This window comes from Chaetura pelagica, unplaced genomic scaffold (genome assembly GCF_000747805.2).
Source record: "Chaetura pelagica isolate M959 unplaced genomic scaffold, ChaPel_1.0 scaffold31, whole genome shotgun sequence".
In the NCBI taxonomy this organism is placed as follows: Eukaryota; Metazoa; Chordata; class Aves; order Apodiformes; family Apodidae; genus Chaetura; species Chaetura pelagica.
Window position 1 is genome coordinate 913,087 of NW_009952481.1, and position 23,815 is coordinate 936,901.

At 38.3% G+C, this 23,815-nt stretch overlaps 1 protein-coding gene across 1 annotated transcript in view; it reads left to right on the forward strand.

Annotated features, from left to right (window-relative positions):
• FYB (FYN binding protein) overlaps positions 1-23,815 on the forward strand; it is a 40,878-nt gene that overhangs the window by 1,197 nt on the left and 15,866 nt on the right. The window contains exons 2-9 of the mRNA XM_010008750.1: positions 1-265; positions 13,565-13,742; positions 15,745-15,800; positions 16,923-16,945; positions 17,721-17,767; positions 19,459-19,576; positions 21,251-21,407; positions 23,317-23,461. The exon at positions 1-265 is cut by the window's left edge and continues 457 nt beyond it. Of these exons, the coding sequence (XP_010007052.1) occupies positions 1-265; positions 13,565-13,742; positions 15,745-15,800; positions 16,923-16,945; positions 17,721-17,767; positions 19,459-19,576; positions 21,251-21,407; positions 23,317-23,461 (989 nt within the window). The remainder of the gene's footprint in view (positions 266-13,564; positions 13,743-15,744; positions 15,801-16,922; positions 16,946-17,720; positions 17,768-19,458; positions 19,577-21,250; positions 21,408-23,316; positions 23,462-23,815) is intronic.

Sequence of the window (23,815 nt, forward strand, 5' to 3'; positions counted from 1 at the left end):
GGAAAGAGACCTGCGAACATCTTTCTCAACAAAATCGCAGAGGAAGAATCAGATTCTTCTTCTAAGGTCTGTAAGATGAACATAGTGCTTGCTGCAGGGGTGCTGTCAGGTGGATCACAAGAGAAAGTGGATGGGGACAGAAGCTCAGGGACACACAAGCGGAAAACCTTGCCCCCACTGTTCAAGCTGGGCCAGCTTCCAAAGAAGCCCAGCCGACCACCCAGTGTGGACTTGGAAAAGTTCCGGAAGATGGTCCAAAAAGACAGTGAGTCCTCTCTGTTCTTGATTTCTTGAGTATTGTCTTTTTATGCGTTTACTACCCAGTTTATTTCAGGGGAAATCCTTTGTTCTGTTCAGAAATAACAAGAGACCTGTGCATCAGACAGCCCCTTAAAGCTTTAATCTATGCTCGTGTCTCTTCTGTACAGGTCAGAAATTAAGATGACATCCTCCCTCCCTCAGTGATAAGTCTAGGATTAATTCTTTCTGTATTTAGTTTATTTGTTTTTCAAAACTACTTAGATGTAGGTATAGCTTGTGTCAGAGAGTGTAAGTCTTTTTCTCAAAAGGCATTTAACTCAAGTGAGAGATGGATGCTTTCTGTCCCATTCTTGATAGTAGTTTCCTGGACAAAACTTGAAGGCCACCAAAATGACATGCTACAGCCTGTAGTAACCACACCTTCTATGTTTCTTTCTTGCCTTTCACAGTGAGTAACAACAGCAAGGCCCTATAATTTGCTGTATTTTAAAGTTTGTTCAGAAATCCAAACACTAGGCAAAATTACAGAATCAATTGTTCCTGCATGGAGCTGTGTTTGTGCCCAGAACCGAATCCAGACTCCAAAAGCATCTCCTGGACTTAGTGTTTTCTTTTAGGTTTGCATGACTTCAGTAGTGTGGCAGTTGGCAGCACCTGAGACTCTGCCTCTGTATTTTTCTGAATAACCAAGCCTCTGAAACTTCTGATGGTCTTAATCCAGGCATGAATATTAAGGCTTGTCACTAGATTTCTGTAAAATGTGATATGGCCTTGTATGTGATGAGAGCTTCTGTAGATACATATCTGGGAGAACACAAATCCCTGTGAAGAAAAAAAAAAGAAATATATAAAAATAATTGCTGTGACTTCAGCCCTGAAAAGAGTTGTGCTTCAACAGGTGCCTTTCACAGCATAAAACAAGTTGTAAAAGTGATATAAGCTGTTTGTGAGGCATTCAAAATACGTCCCTTAAAATCTCATGTAAAAATGTACTTTCCTGCAGTCAGACCCACATACCAACTGTTGCCTTCTTAAAGGAGAGATGAGTTTTGAAGAGGTTTAATTCTTCCTTACATCACATGTATTTCAAACTTTCATGCTAAGGCTTTTTTCCAAAGTTTGTAGGCAGTCTTTGATGATTCTAAAGAAATTAAAATCAGCCACTCCAGTTAGCATGGGTGATACCAATGAACACATTTCTAGTGCAAGTTGTATAAGAACTGAAGGAGGCTTTTTCTCTTTCTTGCAGTACCCTGTGCTAGGAACTATGATTGCATAAGAAATTCTCATCACATTTAAATCAACATTTTAAGTTGTATGGGTCCAGAGGAAGGCTGTTCTTGATCTTGGTGCATGTGAGAAACAAGGACAAAAATAAAAACTTATTACTGTCTTAAATATGTATGTTGTTTGAGGAGGCTTTTTCTTTGTTGTTTGTGCAGATTTTGTGTTGGTTTTTTTCTTTCTTTGTGAGCTACTGTTTGCATTGAGCTCAGGAAACAAAGATGATGTTCAAAGCTCACATATATTTTTTTAGCACAAGTAATTTTAAAACGTGTACTGCAGCTGATTGTGCTGGGTGACATACAGAGCTAGGTATGGTAATTCTGGTAATGGGAGGCATTCCACCTATGTTGGTCTGCCTTAAGCATCTTTCTTAGATTTAATAAAACAGGTCAAACTCAGACTTAAATTTTCAGTGTAGGAAAGGGAGATGCCCAATGGTGTGATTCAGAGCATTACAGTTAGATGACTAATGTAGCGATAGATAGATAGATAGATAGATAGATAGATAGATAGATAGATAGATAGATAGATCGATAGATAGATCGATAGATAGATAGATGTTCTGAATAACTTCACACTGTGCATGTGCATCAGGTACATTAATGTAATTTAATTAAAGCAAAATTTGTCCTTATGCCTGCCATATTTAGAATACAGTATGGCTTGTGTTTCAGGTGTTTTGAATTCACATGAGACTGGTCTTTCTGAAACAGGAAGCATTCAGAGTGGTTATTACTGGATGAAAAAGTTCAGAGCTGACTTTCTTTTAATAGAAAAGCCACACTAAAAACACTGTATGCATGCAACTGTATCAACTATATATTCTGTTATTATTAGTTGCACTGAAAAATTAGGAGAATATTAGTAATATAAAATGTGTTTTCTTGTCAGCTGCTACATTCTGGTTTTCCTGTGTTATCGTACAGTTACAGAAATGTTCTCACAAATCCATGATAAGAGCTAGATCCTCAACTGATGTAAATCTGTGTTTCTCTGTAAAAGAAAAAATGCCAGTCTGAGCAGCTGCCCCTTCTCCATAGAGCACTGCTCAGCATGATTGGCTTTACTTGAGTCCCCAGAGCAGTTTCAAAATGGAAAAGCAGCATTTTCAGCAAATGACACCAGGAAATGTTTAAATTAAAAACAATAAGAACTTTGCTAGGTACAACACCTATAAGTCCTGGAAAAGTCTGGAAAAAGTTGTTTTTTTAAAAAAAAAAAAAGAAAAAAATTGTTCATTTTTATGTAATTAGTGAAGGAATTATTTTATTCCATTTTTATTCAATGATTTCATTTTTATTTTCTCCCATATAGTTATAGGCACAAACCGTTTTTCATCTTCTTTTTAATACCGTGGGTTAAAAAATTTGTCGTGTGTGTTCAAAATCAATACCATGGACAAGGCTGTAAGACCAGAACTTTTACTGGAAGGAGGATCTCCAATTGCCTCTAACCAGCACTGATGTGACCACCAGCCTGAGTGAATCAATCTGGGAATACAGAGTTAAGGATGGAGCTTTCAAGAGTGGTGGCACAGGGTGTTCTTCAGACATGTTGCAAAATGCACACCCAACTAAGTAGAACTGAAGGGTCAGACATGGCCTTCCCTGCGTCACAGTTTTTGGGTCTGGGAAAGACTGAAATATTCAGAAACCACATCAGTATGAAGCTGCTCATGGTGGCCCTGAACATCAGCCTTCCCGTGTTCCCCTGTTGGCTAGTATGTAGACCTTGATGTTCTGTATGGGTTTAATTAATGCAGCTAATTTATCTGAGGCCAGAACTCTCCATAGAACAGTCCTGGTGAAGGGACTGGATGTTTTAGAGTGAATCCTTAGCAAACTGATCTTCAGCTCAGCAAAGTTATTAATCACTGCTGGGTTTCTTGGAATGTAAAACTTGAATGACACACATTCAGAAAGGCAGTTAAACTGAATTTTTATTTTTTTTTTTAAACTGTAATTTCCAGAATCAAAGTCATGTCAGGAAGATGCCACCCCCACAGCATAATTTTTTCCTGCTCGTTACTTTGTCCTGATAAACAGCAGTTTGTCATAGTTGCTTAATGCGATGGTTTGATTCAGATGCTGAGTATAAAGAAAGAGCAGCAAATGGAAATGGTTCTCCCACTGAGCAAAAGTCCCTGAGGTCTAGCTTTTGCAGGTTTTGATCTGTACAAGGGCAAAAGTTAGTCTTTGTGTTGTTCCAGCCACACTTGTTTTAGAGGCATGTGCCTAAGGTGCAGAAAACCTCTTATTTCCTAATTTAAACAAGGAGTTTGAACTTATCTGTCTCAGAAGCATCAATTCACCTTTTTTTTTTTTTTTTTTTTTGGGTTGTTAACATCTCCCATTAAAGCTGGTTTACATTTTTTTTCATAATCAAGTATTTACTGAGCATAAAATAACTTTAAAAGCTGAAGGACTCACCTTAGATGCAGCAGTCTTATTCATGTACGGGAGGAGGATTTAAACTGTCCACCATGCCTCCACAAATAATAAAGGATGCTGTTCTGGTGTTGGCCTAGCTTTGGATTAGAAATTTTCACCTTCTCTTGAATACCTTTTCTTGTTTAAACGTCTGCAGATACATGCTGAGGTAAGTTTGACTATGGATGCACTACTATTTTCCAGTGAAGGCAGGCTCTAAGAAACTCTTGTCTGGACCTGTGAGTAAATGACACTTTGGAAAATTCCAGTGTTATGTCCCACTACAGCAATTTTTCCTCAAGAGGTGACCATATTTACATCAGCTCAGAATCAATGAGATACATGGGCTTTTTAGAGTCAGAAAATAATACAAACAATACTGTTTTATAATAAACACCCAAAGTGCAAACAGGGCTTTGTTAGGGGGGAAGAAAAAAAAAAATAATTTAAAAAGTGTCATTTCTCTGACATCTTTCCATGTGAGGCCACAACCCAACCATTTCTTTCAGAGGAGAACTGCACCTGGGCTGACCTCAGTGGGATGGTGCATGCACAGGTGGCCACCCATGTGAAGTCAGTGGAAGGCTCAGAGTACCTAGCACTCTAAACACCTCTGAATGCCTTGTGAATGAACAACACTAGTGCTTCAGCTAGAGACAATTCTGAGCTGTGCTGGGAGAAACTATTTTGAACCTAGGAGAAGAGAAGACATGTAAGAAAATACTCATGATTTTTAATTTGGGCTGTGGTTGTGTCTGCAGTCTTTGATGAGGCTCTCTTCTGTGCTGGACAGTGTACACACACAGTGGAAAAGCTGTTTGAGCTGGGTACAACAACCAGAAAAAAAAAACAGGAGGAATTAAAATTTAAGGTATGTTGTCAAAGTTATCACAACACTCTATTGGAAAAGTAATTAACAAGCAATCACCACTCTGGAGGACAGTGAATAACTGACTTTGCAAAGCCCCTTAGAACCAGGCAGCTAATGCTTTTACATGAGGGCAGGATGAAACAGCATCTTCCAAAGTTAAAAAGAACAGGGGATTTATTTATTTATTTATTTATTTTAGCACAGGATGTCATGGTTGTTTACTGCAGAATCTGGACTTAAAAGGTCAATGTAGGTTTTATTTCTTACCTCAGTGCTAAACTGGATAACGTTATGCAACAGCTCAGTATGTCTTTCTAGTATTTTGTTAGATTTCATTATTTTTATGCCTGTTATTATTGGTTCCCAGTACATTTACCTGAAAACTACGGAAGTGAAGCTGAAATTACAGCCACACATAATCATGCTTAAGAACTTAACTTTGCTGGATCTGCTTCAAATCAACTACAAAATCTGGATGAGAAGTTTTGCGTATTTTTTACAAGAAATTAAAACAAAACCTCTTTAGCCTTCCTCTAAGGACATTACTCTCTCTCCTCTGAAAGTGAGAGAACCCAAATGATTCCTCTTTCATTTCTGAAGTTCCTAGAATTGAAATATGATGTTCAGCTGAAATATTGCCAATGTTGTGCATATATCATAAAAATCAGGTTATGGTGTATGAAATCACACAATATACATAGTTCGGTACAAAAGCAATTACTTTATCTCTGTGGCTCTGACCCCAAAGAAGTTGTCTCACTTACGGTTTTGGTATACAGTAAATTTCAAAAAAGTGGTTTAAAATCCTTTCTAATTTCAGTATTATTTCTTCAACAATCTTCCAATATTTCAACCTCTAAGTTCCAAAACACTGGTTGAATTAATGTTTCCTCCATCTTTTTTGTTCATGTTCATTCTCCAGCAATAATTACAAGCACCATAGTTATAGAACATGCACGTAAGACTAAATTTTTCAACAAGCAAAGAGTGTATACATTATTTCATTCTGATGCAGTCAGAATTTTTTTTCTAATTTTTTAAGATCCTCCACACTTTCAGGTGTTGTTTATGCTTCACCAGTTTGCCTCTACAGTCTCATGTATAGGAAAGAACCTCTACCAGGTGTGTGGTCTGAGACTTAATATGTCATCCTCGTGTCATTTTGAGAATAAAAGACATAGAATAGTTGTTAAGTGCTGTGTGAAATATCCTTGAGTTTATCTGTGCATCTGCTCTAGAAACAAGATTTCACAACCGAGATAAATTAGTAGTTCCACTTTAAAAAAGGCAAATTTTCCATCTGTTCTGATAATATTTTTCACAGAATCAGCCTGGTTGGAAAAGAACTTGAAGATCATCAAGTCCAACCATAACGTAAATCCACCAGCCATAACCTAGTCTACCTGATTTTCATGATATATGAGCAAAAGTCAGCAAAACAGTCCTAAAATGGATGGAGTTTTATACTACGTCTCCATATTCTCCTTTTCCCTTCCTCCAAAATTCCCCTCATTGTTTGGTAAAGGATTTCCTTTGTACAAAACTGAAAAAGAAGCCTTACAATCAAAGTGTAGAATCAGAAGAAATGAGGAGAATAAAAGAAAAGTAAATGAAGATAAGATTGTAACCAGGCATTTCTTAAAGTGAGGTCTGGACTATAATAAATAACTTTCTGTTGCCTTTGTTTTCAAGGTGTGAGCCCTATCTCCAATAATCTTTCTGTCTCTGCTGTTACACTGTGTGTCAACAGCATAATCAAAAGCACTGAGCTTCAGTAATGTAAGTTTAGCTACTTACTTTGAGAAGCTCCAAAGCAGCCTAAGTGTGAATCATGGTTTGTATCTAAATGAATATGTACATGAAGGGAAGCAGAGCAGAGAACAGCTCTCTGCAAGTTATGAATAAAGTAGGAACTGGGTGATCAGCTGCTGCAGATGTTGCTGCAGGTTCTTAACAAACCCTCTGTAAAGCCCAGAAAGCTTTCTTGCATCTCGAAATGGTGAAGTTTTTTGCAGTAAAACTGAAAACTGTTGTTGCATTTGCAGAGTAGCTCAAAACCATTTAGTTTTATAAAAGGATGTTTCTTTCAAAATGTAAAACTTTTGACTGTGTAACTACTTGAAAAATCCTTAAGTCTTCTTTTTATAAAAACTAAGTAAATTAATTAAGAAATGAAAAATTCCAGGCATTTAGTTTTTTTCCTACAGAATGTTTAGAGTCTCCTTGCAGTAGATAATTACTGTCAGGTTTTCTTTACATTAGTAAGAGCAGAAATGGTCTCTACACCTCACCAGTAGCTCACTGAATCAGGGGATAAAGGGATTAAGATCTTGCCAGAGGCCAAATTCTATGCCAAAGAAAGAGGGAGATGATCTGCTTTTTAGGATATTAGGTGAGTAAAAAGTTTTTCTATGTATGTGCAAGAGACTTGTTATGAAACAGATTTTCTTACATAAGTCTATTGCTGTGTATATATAATGAAGTAAGTGTGATCAGAGTGAACTTGTAATGGGAGGTAGTGTGATGTGCATTATTGTTCCAGTCCAGTTTTATTTAGTATGTCATCTTGGACTAAAAATTTCTGGGTCAAAGCAATAGATGGCTTAGATGCTACAGCACAATACCCTAAACATAATTAAGAATTAAGTCTTTGTGGCTAAGTCTTGACTGTGTAGACACTGGAGACCAAGCTAATGTATTCGCAATAGAGTATGTTGCTGATAAGATGCCATATAGCTGTCTTGAGCTAACCTGAATTTTTTAAGTATTATTGACTTTGAGAGTAGGTATACATTATTGCTGTAGTCCAGCCAAGATGTGAGAAAATTATGAATAGCTGAAGCCAGACCACCCTCTGCCAGAATGGAATAGTTTCATACTTCACTGGAGATTCTAAAAAGTATTATTTGTCATTGTTGCCAGTTAAAAGCTGTGTGCCAAGTAACCACATTCTGTTGCAGTACAGCTTGAAATGATGATCAGGGTTTGTATATTTGGCCAATGGATATTGAATTGCAAGTATGAGTGTTAAATTATTTATTTATTTTTCCCTTTAAGTATTCAGTTCAGCTCATACTGGTACTTACTGTTCTTCATCTAGGTAGCCATCTCTCATCCAAGCAGTGAGATACCATGATATTAAAGGAGGGAATATATAGATACATGTCATTTCAGCTTTGCCAGTACTTGCAAGAGTCCAGTTTATCATGCAATTTTGAGAAGGACTGGGGAGACCTGGCCCTGGCCAAAATATTCATTCCCATCACATTCCTATCCCACAAAGTACTGTTTGTTGCATGTGTTCCTTCAATAAGGACTGCAGGAACTGGTGGGATTTTCCTTCAGTTTGCCACATATTTCTGGTATTAGCATCTCAGGACAGAGTAATACAGCATCTCAGGACAGCAGTGAAAATTTCAGCAAGGTTGAAACAGATATGTTTTTCTCATCCAGCCCTTAATCTGGCTTTTGAGTGCACAGAGTACATAAATTCAAAAAGGTGGGATTTATTTTGGGATTTTTACTAGTTTGAGTTCACACAGGAGAGGCATGGAAATTATGGAGCAGTGTTATATGCAGGTTGATTTCTCCTGAGATGACTGAACAAAGAGTATCTGGACACGAGGAAAAGATGGGTTCTTTCTCCAGATGTTACATTAGCTACCAAAGAGGTATCAGTATTTCTCTTTCACAAGCCAGGAATGGCAAGGATCAAATTCATAGGTTTTACATCAAGACAATTTCAGTGTTCTGAACTTCCTGATAAATAAATATTACCCAATAATGTAGGTGACCTTTTGGTCCCTGCATTTATCAAAGTTATTTGAGAATGTTCCCCAAAAACAGAAGAGAAGTTTTTTCCAGTGTTCTGTGTACAGTTCTGCTGTAAATGCTGAAGTTACGGGCGTGACTAAAGAAGTTTAATACCACAAGCAGCAGTGTAATGGGATATTTGGTACTTTCAATGGACAGTTTCTGTGGCAAATGTCTCTTAGCTGCTATACAGCTGCAACGGCTTTGAGGAACTTGTTCCTTTAAACCTGTTATTTCGTTTCTTTTGGAGAGCTTCAGTTTCTGCATGTTCTTCAGTGTATCACAGCATTACAAAAGTTGAGAAACATAAGAGAGTGAGATGCTAGTGGTCAAAGCTACAACAAAGAGATGACCCTTAACTCTGTTGCCTGTGGTGAGAGTGCTTTGGGTGCATATGAAGCCAAGAGGTAGTTTCAATTTTATTTATTTTTATGAGCGTCTGGAGCTGAATTCAATTTCACTACTAGCATAGAGCCTTTCTGTGTACTCAGTGTACCAAGGGTCTCAGAGACACTAAAAGACGGAACTAGAGTAAAAATTAAATGTTCCATTAAAATAGGAAACAAAACACTACTGAAACGTTATGATAGCTTTGGCTCTATGAGCCTGATTATAACAGCTTTTTCATACTGAAAGTCACCTTCATACCTAACTCATCCCATTATTTTCAGTACTAGAATTAAAGCAGTTTACACCAATATTAGCCTCAGTCAGTGTAAGTGCTTGTAATTACAACTGTAAAGGTAGGGAAGAGTCAGTTCTAATAATTACCAAAACAAATAAAATAAATAAAATAAAATAAATAAAACAAAATAAATAAAATAAAATAAAGTATTTCCATTCATATGATGACCATTCAGCTATTGCTAGATTCCAGCAATGTACATACATTAAAAGGGACAGGCTGTTCAGCCATTATACTTAAAAATAAGCACTTAATCCAAAACTCATGTGTTGTCCTTTCCTGACTCAAGTTTCCTATTGCCTGGATTCGATCCTCAGGAGACATCAGATGAAAAAAGTATTATGCACAGACACTTGGGCAGAATTTTTACCTTGGTCTTACAAGTTAATCACAATGAAGCAATGTTGTATGATGACATGAAGCATGTATGCATGTTGTGCATATACACAACACTGTATTAAGACAACTTAAGTAGAAACTTGGAAAAAACTCTATAGGTTTCCTTGTGGAAAACACAAAAATTTGAGAGTATAATTAATCCCAACTAGCAAGGTCATTATGGAAAGAAAAAAAAAAAAAAAAAAAAAAAAAAGAAAAAAAAAAACCAAAAAGGAAGGATAGGGGGAAGTGTTCTGCTGTAAAGGTTGTCCCTATTTCTTAGTCTCCAGAAAGCCTGAGATCTAGCCAGGAGTGTAATGTAAAAGCTGAATCTTCAATCTGCCTCTTTTATATTCTCAGCAGGCTGCTTTCAATCACACAAACCCTCAGCAATGTATTTTTTAAGACCTGGTTAGCAAACACACGGGAAGAAAGAGCTAGCCACAGCTGCAACATTGATGGGGTTCACATGGACAAATGTGTCATCTCTCCTGCCTAGCTGAGAAATTAAAATGGTCCTTTCTCCCAGCTCTGAATTTTATGTCATGTTGCTCCATCATTTAAAAAAAAAAAAAACAACAGAAAAAAAAAAACCCAAACAAACAAACAAAACCTTTCTGGCTTCTTTATTTGGTTAGAATGTGCTTAAGAGGAGCCAAATGCAGATATATGCTTAGATTGTCAATGCTATGCATCTCTATTAGGGATTTTAGAACTGCAAGAGATTACAGATAACAAAATCTGTGGAAAAATAGAGACTGAAGAGTTAAAAGAAAACGCACAATCCTCAGAGACTGAAATACAACAAAAGCACAGTCATGTGTAATCCTGTCTCATTTAAACAAAGCTTGTCTTTACTCAAATGCAAATACATACTCAAATGCAGAATGAAGCAATATAAACCATACCTGTGAAATTAGGTAATGTAATGCCTGAGGAAAAAATCTAGACATCATAAACAACTCTACAGTTGCATAAGGACAAAGGTGTGACAGAAAAGTCCAATGAATTATAATTTTCAATCTATAACTCTGAATTCTTAAAGTTTTACCCCTAAGGAATCTTCATATAGTTACCAAGTGTTTTAATAGAAGCGTTTTTCTAATATGCTTTAGCTGATATTCAGATGCCTGCACTTCCAAAACAGGAGTGAGGGATGACAATCAGAGAATATGCTGGAACCCTCTGGGTGCAACCAGTAGAGATATGGGCAGATGAAGAATTACTTGTAATTTTCACTACTGTGTGGCAGACAAATGCGTGTTGTGTAGAATTCCAGTGCTAGACTTTTTACAATGCTGGAAAAGTTGGAGAAATTGCAGAAATAACTACAAATTAATTGCTAGATGGGAAGAAAACAAAACAAAACAAACCCCAACAAAACAAAACAAAACAAAAAAAAAAGAAACAAACAAGTGGAGATGAGATTTTAAAGGTTTGGTCTTTAAAAATTGCAAAAAAAGGTAAGACGTATTGGTTAAGTTCAGTGTTATCAATACCTATGGACAGAAAATAGTGATTATAAAAAGGTCTTTGATCTAGTAAGCAAAGATAGAAATAAAAGTAATAGAACCTAAAGTCTGGTGAACTTAGAAAACAAGTAAGCCACAGATTTTAACAGGGAGCCAACATAGCCAAACAAACTTTGTAGTGGTATATTCTTTCTCTTGTATTTTAAGAAGTGGGACTTCTTTCTGGGAGACAAGTTTTAGTCAGAATGTTATTATAGTAGATCTCTAGCTTTTGGCTTAATAAATGAACAAACATTTTAAATGTACAATCTTGGAAAATACAGGACACCAAACAAAGGATGTCATCATTGAATCAGAAGGGGTTTAAAGTTGTTTGGTCCACCCCTATGTGTAGGGTAATAACAACTATACTAGAACTTAGTTGTGCCATAAATTTATCACTCTTCTTCAACAGGGACCTCAAGACATAGAAATTCCAACTTCATTATTAGAAAGTGCCTGCAAACAAGTATTGCTGGCCTTTAAACACATTACTTCTTCTCTTCTCCATCATGGAAATGAAGAGAAAAAATAATGTGGGGTGTTGTTTTTTTCTTCTTTGCCAATAACTTAAGTATTTATTTTGGTCTCAGCCTTATCGTATTTCCCTAAACCACCATAATTTGTACAGTATCTCCAGGAATTCATGTTTTCTAGACCTCTGATCTTTCTCAGTCTCCTTATTTGGTCTCTCTCCAGTTGGTACACATTAACCCTGCTGTAGCCCACTCAGTATTAAGTGAAAAGGTTATTTCACTCGACTTCTGGTCTATAATTTTGAATAAAATTGTAAAAAGATATGTGAATAAAAATGTATCTGATACTATACTACTTTAATCTTGGCATATGTTAAAGTGTGTCTGCTTTTGCAAAATGAATGTTCCTTAACAAAAACACAAAAGAATTTACCTGTATAAGCAGCAGTGTTGGGACTTTTAGTATTTTGCTGTTTAAGTAATGGAGGAATTTAAAAGGTTTCAAATACGATGTTGTTGACACATACATTGACAAGTTGCTCCAAGCAGCCATGAAGCCAAATTAATCCAGTTATTTTTTAGTTCTTTTTAGTAAGCAGAAGAACAGTCAAGGTTTGGTGGTTTTACTTTGATTTCTGTCTAGCACAGGAGAGGTCCTTTCAACAGTTACAAATACCACTTCTACTGACTACCCCAAAACCAGAATTTATTACTTCCAAAGAGCTAAATAAAGCTCTTTAAGAAGTTTTTTTGTAATTTTCACTGTTGGTATTAAGCATTATTAAATATTTGTTGTTGTTCTCTGTTTACGCCATTTTTTTCCAATGTGTTGAGCTTCTTTGCTTGACAAGATTTTAATCTCCACTATACGGTTGTGAAATCAAAGAAAAAATCCAGAGGCCCTGGGGGTTCTTTTTTACTGTAATTGGTTTTAACTGAACTATGAATTTGCTTTTTTTGTCTACTGTCCGCTTCCTTCTATTTTATTGGACTTGCCTCAATACAGCTGGGGCCAGTTCTTTCTGGGCAGCTTCTAGTCCACACATGATACATGCAATAAAATCCTATGTTTGCCATCATGGCATCCAAACACGGTTGTGTTGAATAACATCTTCATCATGAACTCTCAAAGCAGTAGTTACTATGGTTTTGTTGTGGCTTGTACAGGGAGCATGAATACAGTGCAGCACACGTGCACACCAGCCCACTCCTGTAGTTATGACAGCTGTGCCTACTGCACAGCACCATCTTGTTTTTAATGCTGCACCTGCTTGCTGAGGGCATAGCTTCTGTGCAGATTCTCAACTGCCACGGTTCTAATATGGTCTTGCCGGAAAATTAAGTTCAGCCTTTTACAACTTGCATTACAAACATAGTTGAAGATGTACAGAGACCTGTACACCTCTTAATCAATGCCATGATATCTTTTCATCTCTTATCCCTTCCCTTGTCACTCTGCCTCTGAGCAAGGAAAACTCCAGTAACATTGTATCAGTGCACATGTGAAACTGCAGCTGGTCTTTTAAAGTAAAGTGCAGAATTAAATGATAATTTTGTTTCGAAGTACAAGAGCTTATATACACAATGAACTGATACTTCTTTTTTTTTTTTTCTTGTTGATGTCTTGGCAAAAGAATTTGCAAAGCCTTCTATACACAGTGCATTCCTCTAGGCAAAGCCTCTGTTCTCTGGTAAGATAAGGCATCAAGTAATTCTAAGAAGCAGGTTAAGTAAAATGTATTTGCTCTGGGGTGTGTGTGGTACTGATATTTTATCCTAATATTTCATGTAAATATTGAGGTTCCTTCCTCAGCTGTTTGCTTGATAAATCAGCCTGTTCTGCTTTTTCTCAGACCCCGAAACTGAAGGTGTGAAACAGACAGCACCTTCCTCAGCAGGACTTTCACGACCTGTTCGCCCACCGCCCCCAGCTACACAGTTGCCACCTCCTCCACCAGCCTCTCACCCATCTCTGCAGTGGCCAGCAGCTCCCAGCCTGCCTCCCAGAAACGTCAAGCCCACCTCTGAAACGTAAGTGAACATAAATGCCAACTTTTCTCTTGCCTAGGTTACAAGGATGATTAAGAGACTGGAGCACCTGCCTTATGAGGAAAGGCTGAGAGACCTGGGGCTTTTCAGTCTAGAGAGGAGAAGACTGAAGGGGGATCTAACTCATGTCTATAAATACATGAGGGCTGGACATCCAGAAGGCAGGGACAAGCTCTTTTCACTTGTGTCCTGTGATAGGACGAGGGTCAATGGGTTCAAACTGGAATACAGGAAGTTCCACCTCAACATGAGGAAGGACTTTACTGTGAAGTTTACAGAGCCCTGGAAAAGGCTGCCTAGAGGGGTTGTGGAGTCTCCTTCTCTGGAGACTTTCAAGACCTATATGGATGCCTTTCTGAGTGGTCTGCCCTAGTTCGTTGGTCCTGTTCTGGCAGGAGGGTTGGACTCGATGATCTTGAGAGGTCCCTTCCAACCCCTACCGTTATGTGATTCTGTGATTTATTTATTTTTTCCTGCCTATTTGCTCAATGCAGCAGCAGATTAAGGCTGCAGGTGTTCCAAGTTTCTGAGGCAGTGAGGTCCCACACCACTCTCCTTGTCCTACCCTGTCCGTGGCCTGTTGGGAATTAGTTTTTGTTAGCTTAAACCCTACAGCAACATATTTTTTTGCCTTGTGGGTAAGGGGAGGGGACAAGGAACAGACACCCGGAGGGGGTTTTTAATCCAACAGGATTAAAAGACTGCATACCATGGTAGAAAATCAGTTGTATCAGTAACTGTAGATTTCCCCTGCATTTTTCTGGGGGAAGAGGGCTAGGAGCACCAGGCCTATCAGTCAATTGCTGAGGAAGCAGCTTTTCAAGCCAGAGATACTGAGCTGGTTGAGCAACTGTGCCAGGAGCTGCGTCGTGACCTGTTGTGATAACGCTCCGAAGCCTCTGTCGCATATGGGGCTCCTCTCTTTACCCCTCTTTGAAGAGCTGCAACACCTCCCAAACGCAAAGAGTTAAAAGCACTTCAGTCCGGCGCCAGAACTGCGCGAAAACAGGCTGAGCCTGAACGCAGCGCTGCTCTCCGGCCGCGCAGAGCAGCTACACGCCGGGCAGGGAGAGAGCTGCGTGTCAGCGCCCCGGCGCGCTGTGCTTCGGTGCTGCCGGCGTGACCCGGGGCCGTGCGGGGCCGTGCGGGGCCGGAGAAGGGTCCCCCCCCGCCGCTCCGCCCGCCCGGGCGCGGCTCTGCCGGCACCGCTGCCAAGTGCCCGGGAGCCACGCGTGTCCTCTCGGGCGCCAGGGACCTCCCGCATTTACCTCCGTACTTCACCCTGTTTTCCTTCCCCCGGCCTCAGTGCTTTCTCCAACCAGCCAATCCTAAAAGACCACTTTCTGCTCTCAAGTCCTTTGCTTATGACTCGTCATGACTGTCAGCCCCAGTTCTCTTTTAAGTAGTATAAGGTATTACAAAGTTAAAATTCCCTGATGTTATTAGTTACGGTCTCAACCTCTTGCTTCTCTCAGTTTGATAGCACTTTTGAATCTATCAACAGAGGCCTTTTACCTGGCCTAACTTTATACCTTGTTTAGACTTTAGACTCTTAGAGTCAATGAGCAAACCTTACAGCTGTATTTAACACTGGGTGAAAGTCTGGCACCCTGCTTCTGCATTGTGCAATAATCCTGCACCTGCAAAGATGGTTAAGAAGCCCAAGAGGTACTTACCATTCAGTCAGCCCATCTGCCTATTGTATTTTTCATACCACACTTGTCTCCATGGTATCTGAGAGCCTTTGGCTCTTTTTTTTTTTTTTCGCTCTGGATCAAAGTGTTCCAATGAGAAAAACCAAGTCACAGTTGGGAAGAGTAATTTAGGCAATAGCTCATGGGTACCTAAGTAGAATATGAGGCTCAATAAACTGTCCAGCTGCTGTGTAAAACAGCTGAAAAAAGCACCAGAACAACAGTGAATGAAAATGCAATCAAAAAAACATCTTTGTAGGTTTCACATGTCCACTTTTTCATATTTACAGAATTCCAGACAGTGAAGAAAATTATGATGATGTTGAATTTTCTTCACGAGGTAGGTTGCATATGTTTTAATTAATGGCAGCTAAATGAAGCTATAAGCATATTGCATTTATAAGATACACAGAAGCATATTGTATTCATGAGTGACTTGTGTAACTTATTATGCTGGTTTGGTAGTTGTATGGGTGAAGATGCTTGTCTCATAACTGTTCCATAGTTAATATGTTAATATGACAGACTGAGAACCTGCTTTAAATAACTTCCTTCTCTCCTTTATTTTTTTTTTTTTTTTCCCCCATGTTTTCTTTAGAAATGTGCTGGGATGGTAAATTATTAGGTTTTTAAATCTGAACCAATATGAATGCTGCTCTTTCAGTGTTAAATGTGTGTGCTCTGGTGAAGCAAACACTGTTTTATACTCGATTAAAAAAAATAAATAAATTGTTGACTGTGTTTTTAATGTCTCTTTGTGGTCTGCCTTCAACAAGAGGCAGTGAGTTGCTATGTTGTACCAGGAACAGCCAGAGAAGCAGATTGTGATACAAAGAATTTCAGTCTGCCTTCTGATCTCTCCTCGAGAGGACTTGGTTTGTGCCAGGCACAGGACGCACTGTTTAGTGTGCTAGCCATCCCTGCTGTGCAGCAATGTGGGCTGAAACCAAGCCCAAACAATTTTCTTACCTAACTATCTGCAGAGTAAGGAAGAAGCAGAAGATTCAGTTTCTTTTTATGCAGCCCAGGGCAGATGCTGGCTTGGAAAAATAACTTTTGGCCTCATTCAGCTGTTGGGCTGGTGCAAGAAAGTTCTTTGAGGTCTGACTGGACTTGTAGGTTTTCAACAACTACTTTCTTGTATAAATAGGCATTCTTTTAAACAAATACTGTAGACAAGTTCATCAATGTCAAAAAAGAATCTTTAAAACAGATATTCCACTTCAACAAGTACATAGAGAAATAGGCATTTTTGTAGGTATTTCTAGTTTACTCTGTACTGCAAAAGCAAGCTGAAAAAAAAAAAGCTCTAATTTTTGCATTCATACCTTCATTAAAAGTCAGAAGCCTGCATGTATTTCTAGCAAATATCACTGTTATTGCTAGCAGTTGGTAAATAGTTAATGGTAGAATGAATTGTTTTCTGTACAGCAAAAAAATAACACACCTGTCTTTATTTCTTGTCATATAGGTCATGGAAATACAGAGGGGGTAAGTGTTATTCTCCAGGGTAAACCTAGCCTATTTAGCACAAACTTATGAATTTACTATAATCCCTTCAATGCATTAGAAAATTAATTGTAAAATGAATTTGGTACATTGACAGTAAATTGTAGAAACATTTTTTTATTAAGAAGGACAGAAATAAAACTTGGGTAAGCAGAGCAAACTGGAACTAATTAACAAACCTGGCTAGACACAAAAAAAATATTTAAAACTATACAAAAAACTCCACCCCTTCTATTTCCACTGACATTTCATTTCATTGAAACTTCCCCAAAATAAAGGCTCGGTTCTATTCTAGTAAAAAAGCAATAGTTTCAGTTAAACATAGGTTTGTATTGTATCTGTAAGTACCTGGCTGTATTAGGACTAAAACTGTCTCTAGGGCTCTAATCTGAGTCCTGTTTAGATCCCTAGAATTCCAGTTTAACTACTACTAACACTGGAGCTTTCATCATGGCAGTGCAGTCATCAACATAGGACTAACATTGCAATTAAAACATCCATTTTGGATTAAGCAATGTGCTAGTGCCATTGTAACATTTTGGGATAACATAGTTGTGGGATCATAAAAAGGAAGAAAAAAAAAAAATAGTGGTTTTGAATAATGCAGAAACTTAATTTGGGAAGATTAAATTGTTTTGTATTTACATTTTGATGTAAATGTTTTTATACATTTTGTATGAAGCTGATATACCAGGTCTATTTTCTTCATGCCTTCCCAAATGTATCTAAGCCATTGAAAACTGATTTTTTCTTATAGGGCCAAGAAAGTGATGGAGAGATGTATGAAGACATAAATGACATGAGGTAGTAGTTTTAAACTCTATAGCCTATTGTATCTTTATGAGTAAAATCTTGCCATCAAAGGTATTTCATCCTGCACAAAAGTGTGTTTCTGCTGCAATTCCTGCCAGACATGATTGTGTTCATCCATCTCACCTAGAGAATGCCAGGTTGTTCACAGGTTCTTTCCTACCTAGACCTGCTATGCCCTGGGCTAGAAAAAAATCCTGCAGTAATACCATGTGGTTACTGTGATCTAGATCAGGAAGTCTGATTTCTGATCTTTGGAGTATGTGTGAATCACTGTTTGGAATTACAGCCTGCGAGGAAAAACAAGCCCAGCCTCTAGGTAATACGGTCTCAGACAGAGCTTTTGTTGTGTCTGTTTTCATTGCATTTTAGATCAATGTACTTAGAACTCCTATGAGAGGAGGGATTTACAGTTCTGTAGAATAGCTACAGAGCCAGAATGTGAGCTCTGGTCATTCTTCTGCCATTTAGCCCTTCACTTTGAGAAGTATCTTGCCCTAATAGTGTCTAATTATATAGGATTCATGGTATGAAAATAGCCAAAGGGAAGCCCTGATTCCTTTGAAATAAGTAACAGCCTAAAGTTCCTACACAAAAATACCTTCTCACAAACCTCATTCCATCTTTATATATATATATATATATTTATATATATATATATATATATAATAATTTCAGCGTATGATTAAGGGAGTGGAACATCTCCCTTATGAGGAAAGGCTGAGGGAGCTGGGTCTCTTTGTCTTGGAGAAGAGGAGACTGAGAGGCAACCTCATCAGTGTTTACAAACATCAGAAAAAAATTATTTACTCTGAGAGTGACAGAGCCCTGGAACAGGCTGCCCAAAGAGGTTGTGGAGTCTCCTTCACTGGAGACATTCAAAACCCACCTGGACACGTTCCTGTGTGATCCTGCTCTGGCAGGAGGGTTGGACTACATGATCTTTTGAGGTCCCTTCCAACCCCTAAGATTCTGTGATTCTGTATCAGATCAGCAAATGTTCTGAAAAGTGAAGAGGAGGAACTCATATTCCATCACCTCCATAGGATTTGTAAAGCATGGCTCTTCCAACCGGACTGTTGACAGCAAATGGCATAACTCTGGCTGTAGTCCTTATTACATCCCAGATCCCAGATCTCAGCACCATCCTCTACACGAAACACAGCAGGCAACGCAACTTAGTGTGACAGGCACGTTTATGTTGAAGTGTAGAGGACAGAATATCATTTGTGGAGACTCCTGGAATAAGTTACAGTTAGATTTAAAACTGCAGATCAGTGGTAGAAGTTCAGGCAGCATCGGATGGCCTGGGTAAGGATTTAACAGTTACAGCCACTGCCACAACACTTAGACTGCTACCAGTTTCCAAACTTGCTTGCCAAAATTAGCTGAGAGATGCTTGTATATGCAAAAGTAGAGCCAGTCTCTTACCTCCAGAAAACCTTTTCTGTTCTGCTGTCCTCTTAAGGACAGACAATTTAAATTCTATTTGTAATATAAGAGAAAGGGCTGCTTACTCTATCTGTTGCAGCCACAATTTGGTTTAGAATCTTGAGAGTCTTTAGCTTTGATTTCACTGTAAGAAGCCTTTTTCCATCACAAGAAAGTGTCTGTTAACCTTGGGTAAGAATGCTCTAGTGAGATCTACTTCACTGCTGCATTCAGTCCTGGCACTTCACTTTCAGATCATCAAGGCGAAAAGAGAAGAAACAGTACAAAGAAGAAAAGAGAAAAACAGACCAGGAGAAGAAGGAACAAAAGGAGAAAGAAAAGAAAGAGCAGGAAATAAGGAAGAAGTTCAAAGTAAGTTTTTGTTGTTTTGTTTGTTTTTAATCTGGCCAAAGACATGTAAGAAACACTATTTAGCATTCTCGAGTTCTAAATACACTGTTCAGCTGGCTACAAAACTATTTGTTATGGTAAGTAGTTCAAGAACCTGGATAAATCCTTAATAAAGATTTAAGCTGCCCTTTTATTTTTGGCATGTACTTGACTTCAGGTTCTGTACTGAGTAGAAGACATATTTTCAGTGCTTATAGAGGTCTTGGGTTTATTTTTTAAATCCCCTCTAACTTTTCACATTACTTCTATGTTAAAAAACCTTTAAAAATTTCCTTTCACTTTTCTGTTCAAAAGGCATTTATGCCACTAGAATAACATCAAAAGTCTTTAATGAAAGTAGGAGTTCAATCCTGTATACTTAATGTTTTTGCTTCACTGGAGTCTGATAAAACAGTACCCAGTCTTTAACAGATTTCACCATTATATTACAACACATTACCCCTACCTTGGTCTAAAGGGATCTAAAGGAACTTCCAGCCTAAACAGGGAAGGGAATAGAGCACTTGTAAATGGGCAGCTACCATCACTTTCAAAAGGTAGGGGCTGTGTGATGAGACAGGTCTATCAGTTGTACATTTTTATGTAGCTGGTGGTCAACATGCTACCACAGGTTACAAATCTACCAGTCATTTTCTGTTAATTAACACCTGTTCATAGGCCTTCACTGTGTTTCTTCCAGTATCATTGCACATAGTGGGCAGCTTTATTTTTCTTCCTATTATACTCTGTAAACAGTAAAGCCACAGTGACTCTCTCCCATCATGGCCTTGATCTGCTGTGGAGAGACTGGCATGAGTTGAGGACAAATATCGAAGGGAAATACTAATAGTTAATAATAGTGGGTTAGCTGGCCTTTGTCAGGCCCCGAGGTAATTTTTCAGACCACTTCTGTTAAGTGCAGGTCTTAGTGCACTGATGCTCTCTTGCAACCATTAAATTATGTAATTATTCTTAAATGCAAAAAATATATTTTAGTGCATATTTTCTTTCCCATTTATTTGTTACCTGTACAGAATAGATATTCCTGATCTAGTCTATAATGGTCAACAGCCACATGCCTTCTCTGTAAGATCACATATATCCTATAGCCATAGATGCTAAAACCCAAAAAAGTTTCTCCATAACCTATATTAAGGAGCTCACAAAGAGAATCCTGAATTCCAGTAAACAGTGTGATCATCTCTTGTAAGATCATTTACAGAGTAGAATTGTAAACACAGGACATTATGTGGTAGACTTATTTATGTTAATGAACATTTACTCATGTAAGTCATTCTGCAAGTACCTGGAGCTGCCCACTGAATTAAGTACATGTCTGTTTTGTGAACCTGTGAAAAGCCCCATAGCTTAGCCTTAGTTTCAGTCTTTGTATGTCTGTGATTTTGCTGCTTCAGCTTCAGCTGTTCTACTGTGCCATCTACCATACCATTGTCCTCTCTTTTCATTTCTACTTATTAAATTAAACTTGGCAGCTTGGGAGAGGAGTAAATTTTTCTGTTTGTTTTCCTAGACTATTATGAATGTCAATTAAATGAATAATAATAATTAAAATTATTTTCTATTTTATGTGAATATTTTGGGAAAGAACTAAATTTTTCCACATTTGTGATTTCTTTTATTGCTTCTTCTCTGCAGTTAACAGGACCCATCCAAGTTCTTCATCAGGCACGAGCTCGTGTTGACTACAAGGGAGGGAAGAGTGAGTTGACTGTCAAACAGGGGGATGAAATTGAAATAATTCGCCTCACAGACAACCCAGAAGGAAAGTGGCTGGGCAGGATAAAAGGATATTGTGAGTTTTGTTTCTTCTCTGTTCTTCATGTTTTCACTGTATGGTAGCAAACATGAGCATTACAACAAGGAGTAGTCTTATCAAGGCTGAGTCACTGCCACCAAAGTAAATAATTACCACAATTCACCCTTCTGTCCTTACCTGGCATGAGAGGCTTAGTTCATAGCAGGAAGTTATCGTGCAACATAATGTGATATATGCAGGCACTAGACTAAGTTAGGAAGAATACATTGGGTTCTTCATGGACCTATTGAGAGGTAATTCCATTTCTGCCTTCAACTAGCATTTGATCTTGGCTCCATGCAAGTAACAAGGATTGCATTTTTTCATGTCTTTGTTTTAGAAATAACATGGGTGTTCCCAAAACAGAAGCAGAGAATATAAAGTCCTATTTTAATTGTTTGTCATGTTCCTATTCCTATGGAAAGTTTATATTTTCTAGATTTTATTTGATCTGAAATTCAAGATGTTTCTCTAATTGTGTATCATCAGTGGATCTATGAGTGTAATAAGGGATTGATGATCTGGCTCCCGGGATATAGCAAAGACATAAAGAGACATCCATAAAATTAAGGAAAAATATTAAAAGCACTTTATTGATTTTTAAGGAGATTAATATGACAATAAATTGGGTATGACAGTTCAGCCTTGTAATGTTGGACAATACCAGCTGAGAACTTTGTAATAGTGGATGTAAAAAGACACTGAAGAACTGGAGCATGTCTTATATGAAAAGACACTGAGACAGCCGGGACTGTTCAGCCTGGTTAAGGGAAGGCTCAGGGAAGATCTTATAATTGTTCCTAAGTATCTGATAGGAGGATGTAAAGGAGATTAAGCCAGGCTCTTTCCAGTGGAGCCCAGTCACAATGAAAGAGGTAACAGGCCCAGACTGAAACACATAACATTCTGTCAGAACATCAGGAAGCACTTTTTTACTGTGTGGGTGGCCAAGCAAGGGAAGAGCTTGCCCAGAGAGGTAGTGGAGTCTCCCTCCATGGAGATCTTCAAAACCTGATGGGGCATGGTCCTGGGCAACCTTCTCTAGTGGATCCTGCTTGGGCAGGAGGATTTGCAAAGGTGATCTCAGGAGGTAACTTCCAAGATCAGATTTTCTGTGATACTTTGAAGTTTTGTAATCAAGTCTTTTACATGCATCATTTTGTACATAGGAAAAACAATCTCGGTGAGGGCTGGGAGGATGGTATTTTCTTGACCATGTGCAATCAATTCATTAATTTACCTTTAATTACTTTACTTTTCATAAACCAATTCTTGCCTCAGCTAAACTGCAAGCTGTACAAGGCTTCTCACTGACAAGTGTTAGCAGTGCAGCCCAATTTTTTTCACCAGTGCTTCAGCCTTCAATGTTCACAGGCCAGTGAGGAAGATGAAACAACAGAGGAAAATCAGTTTTGATCATTTAAATAAAAGAAAAAAATCAACGTGCTACAAATTTGAGGGAAAACTCATGGAAATCTGGATTCACTCAGAAGTAATGGGGTGGAGGATTTTCCATTTTCAAGAAATGCACAAGCATTTGTCACCAGAGAAAATCCATTCACGCTCTCTAAAATTCCCCTCAGTGGAAACAGAGTTCTGAATCTCTTTCCTTTCTTAGATGTGAAAGGGAGTTTGCCCCATGATTTCTTTAGTGTGCACAGAAAATTGTTTTTGCTGTAGCTGAGAAGCAAATGTAGGTAATGTTGACTTGACACCACACAGATCTGAGATTTGTATTTGTGTTGGCAGATAGAGACTCATGCTCAGGCTGCTTGAAATCAGATGGGTGTTTTAAAGTTTTCAGAAATCATACACAACAATTCAATACCTAACTCAGGACTTTTTGTTAGACTAATCCCTATTCCTTTAAAAATCTCTGCCTAATTACATGGTTTCCTTCACTTAGATGGATACATCAAAACAACCATAGTGGAGATTGATTATGATTCTTTAAGAAGAAAGCAACAACCATCTACCAGAGCTGCTGTGAAACACTCAGAGAGTGACCAAGAAGTGTATGATGATGTTGGAGAGCAAGACAGTATTACCAGGTATGTAAAAGGAATGCATGAAAACAAACCAGTGTGTCACCCCAGTCAGCATAGATAGGGGACATTTTACAACAAGAAAGCAGACTCTTGCCACAAAGGAACAATTAATATCAGAAACATGGCACTGAGCTATTGAAACTGAAGTAGTCAGAGGAACAAGACTGGATTCTGGAATCCAGCATCTATAAGCACTCATTCAGGAGAAATTCATACTATTGGAAGAGGACCTGCAGCATTGTATTCCAAAAGAGAACAAAATGCAAAACATGCAGGATTATAGATCACCTACAGGAAGTGCAATTCTCTTCCTTCCCTTTCCTCTTGTTCTTTTATAGAAGTCACATACTGCCTTTT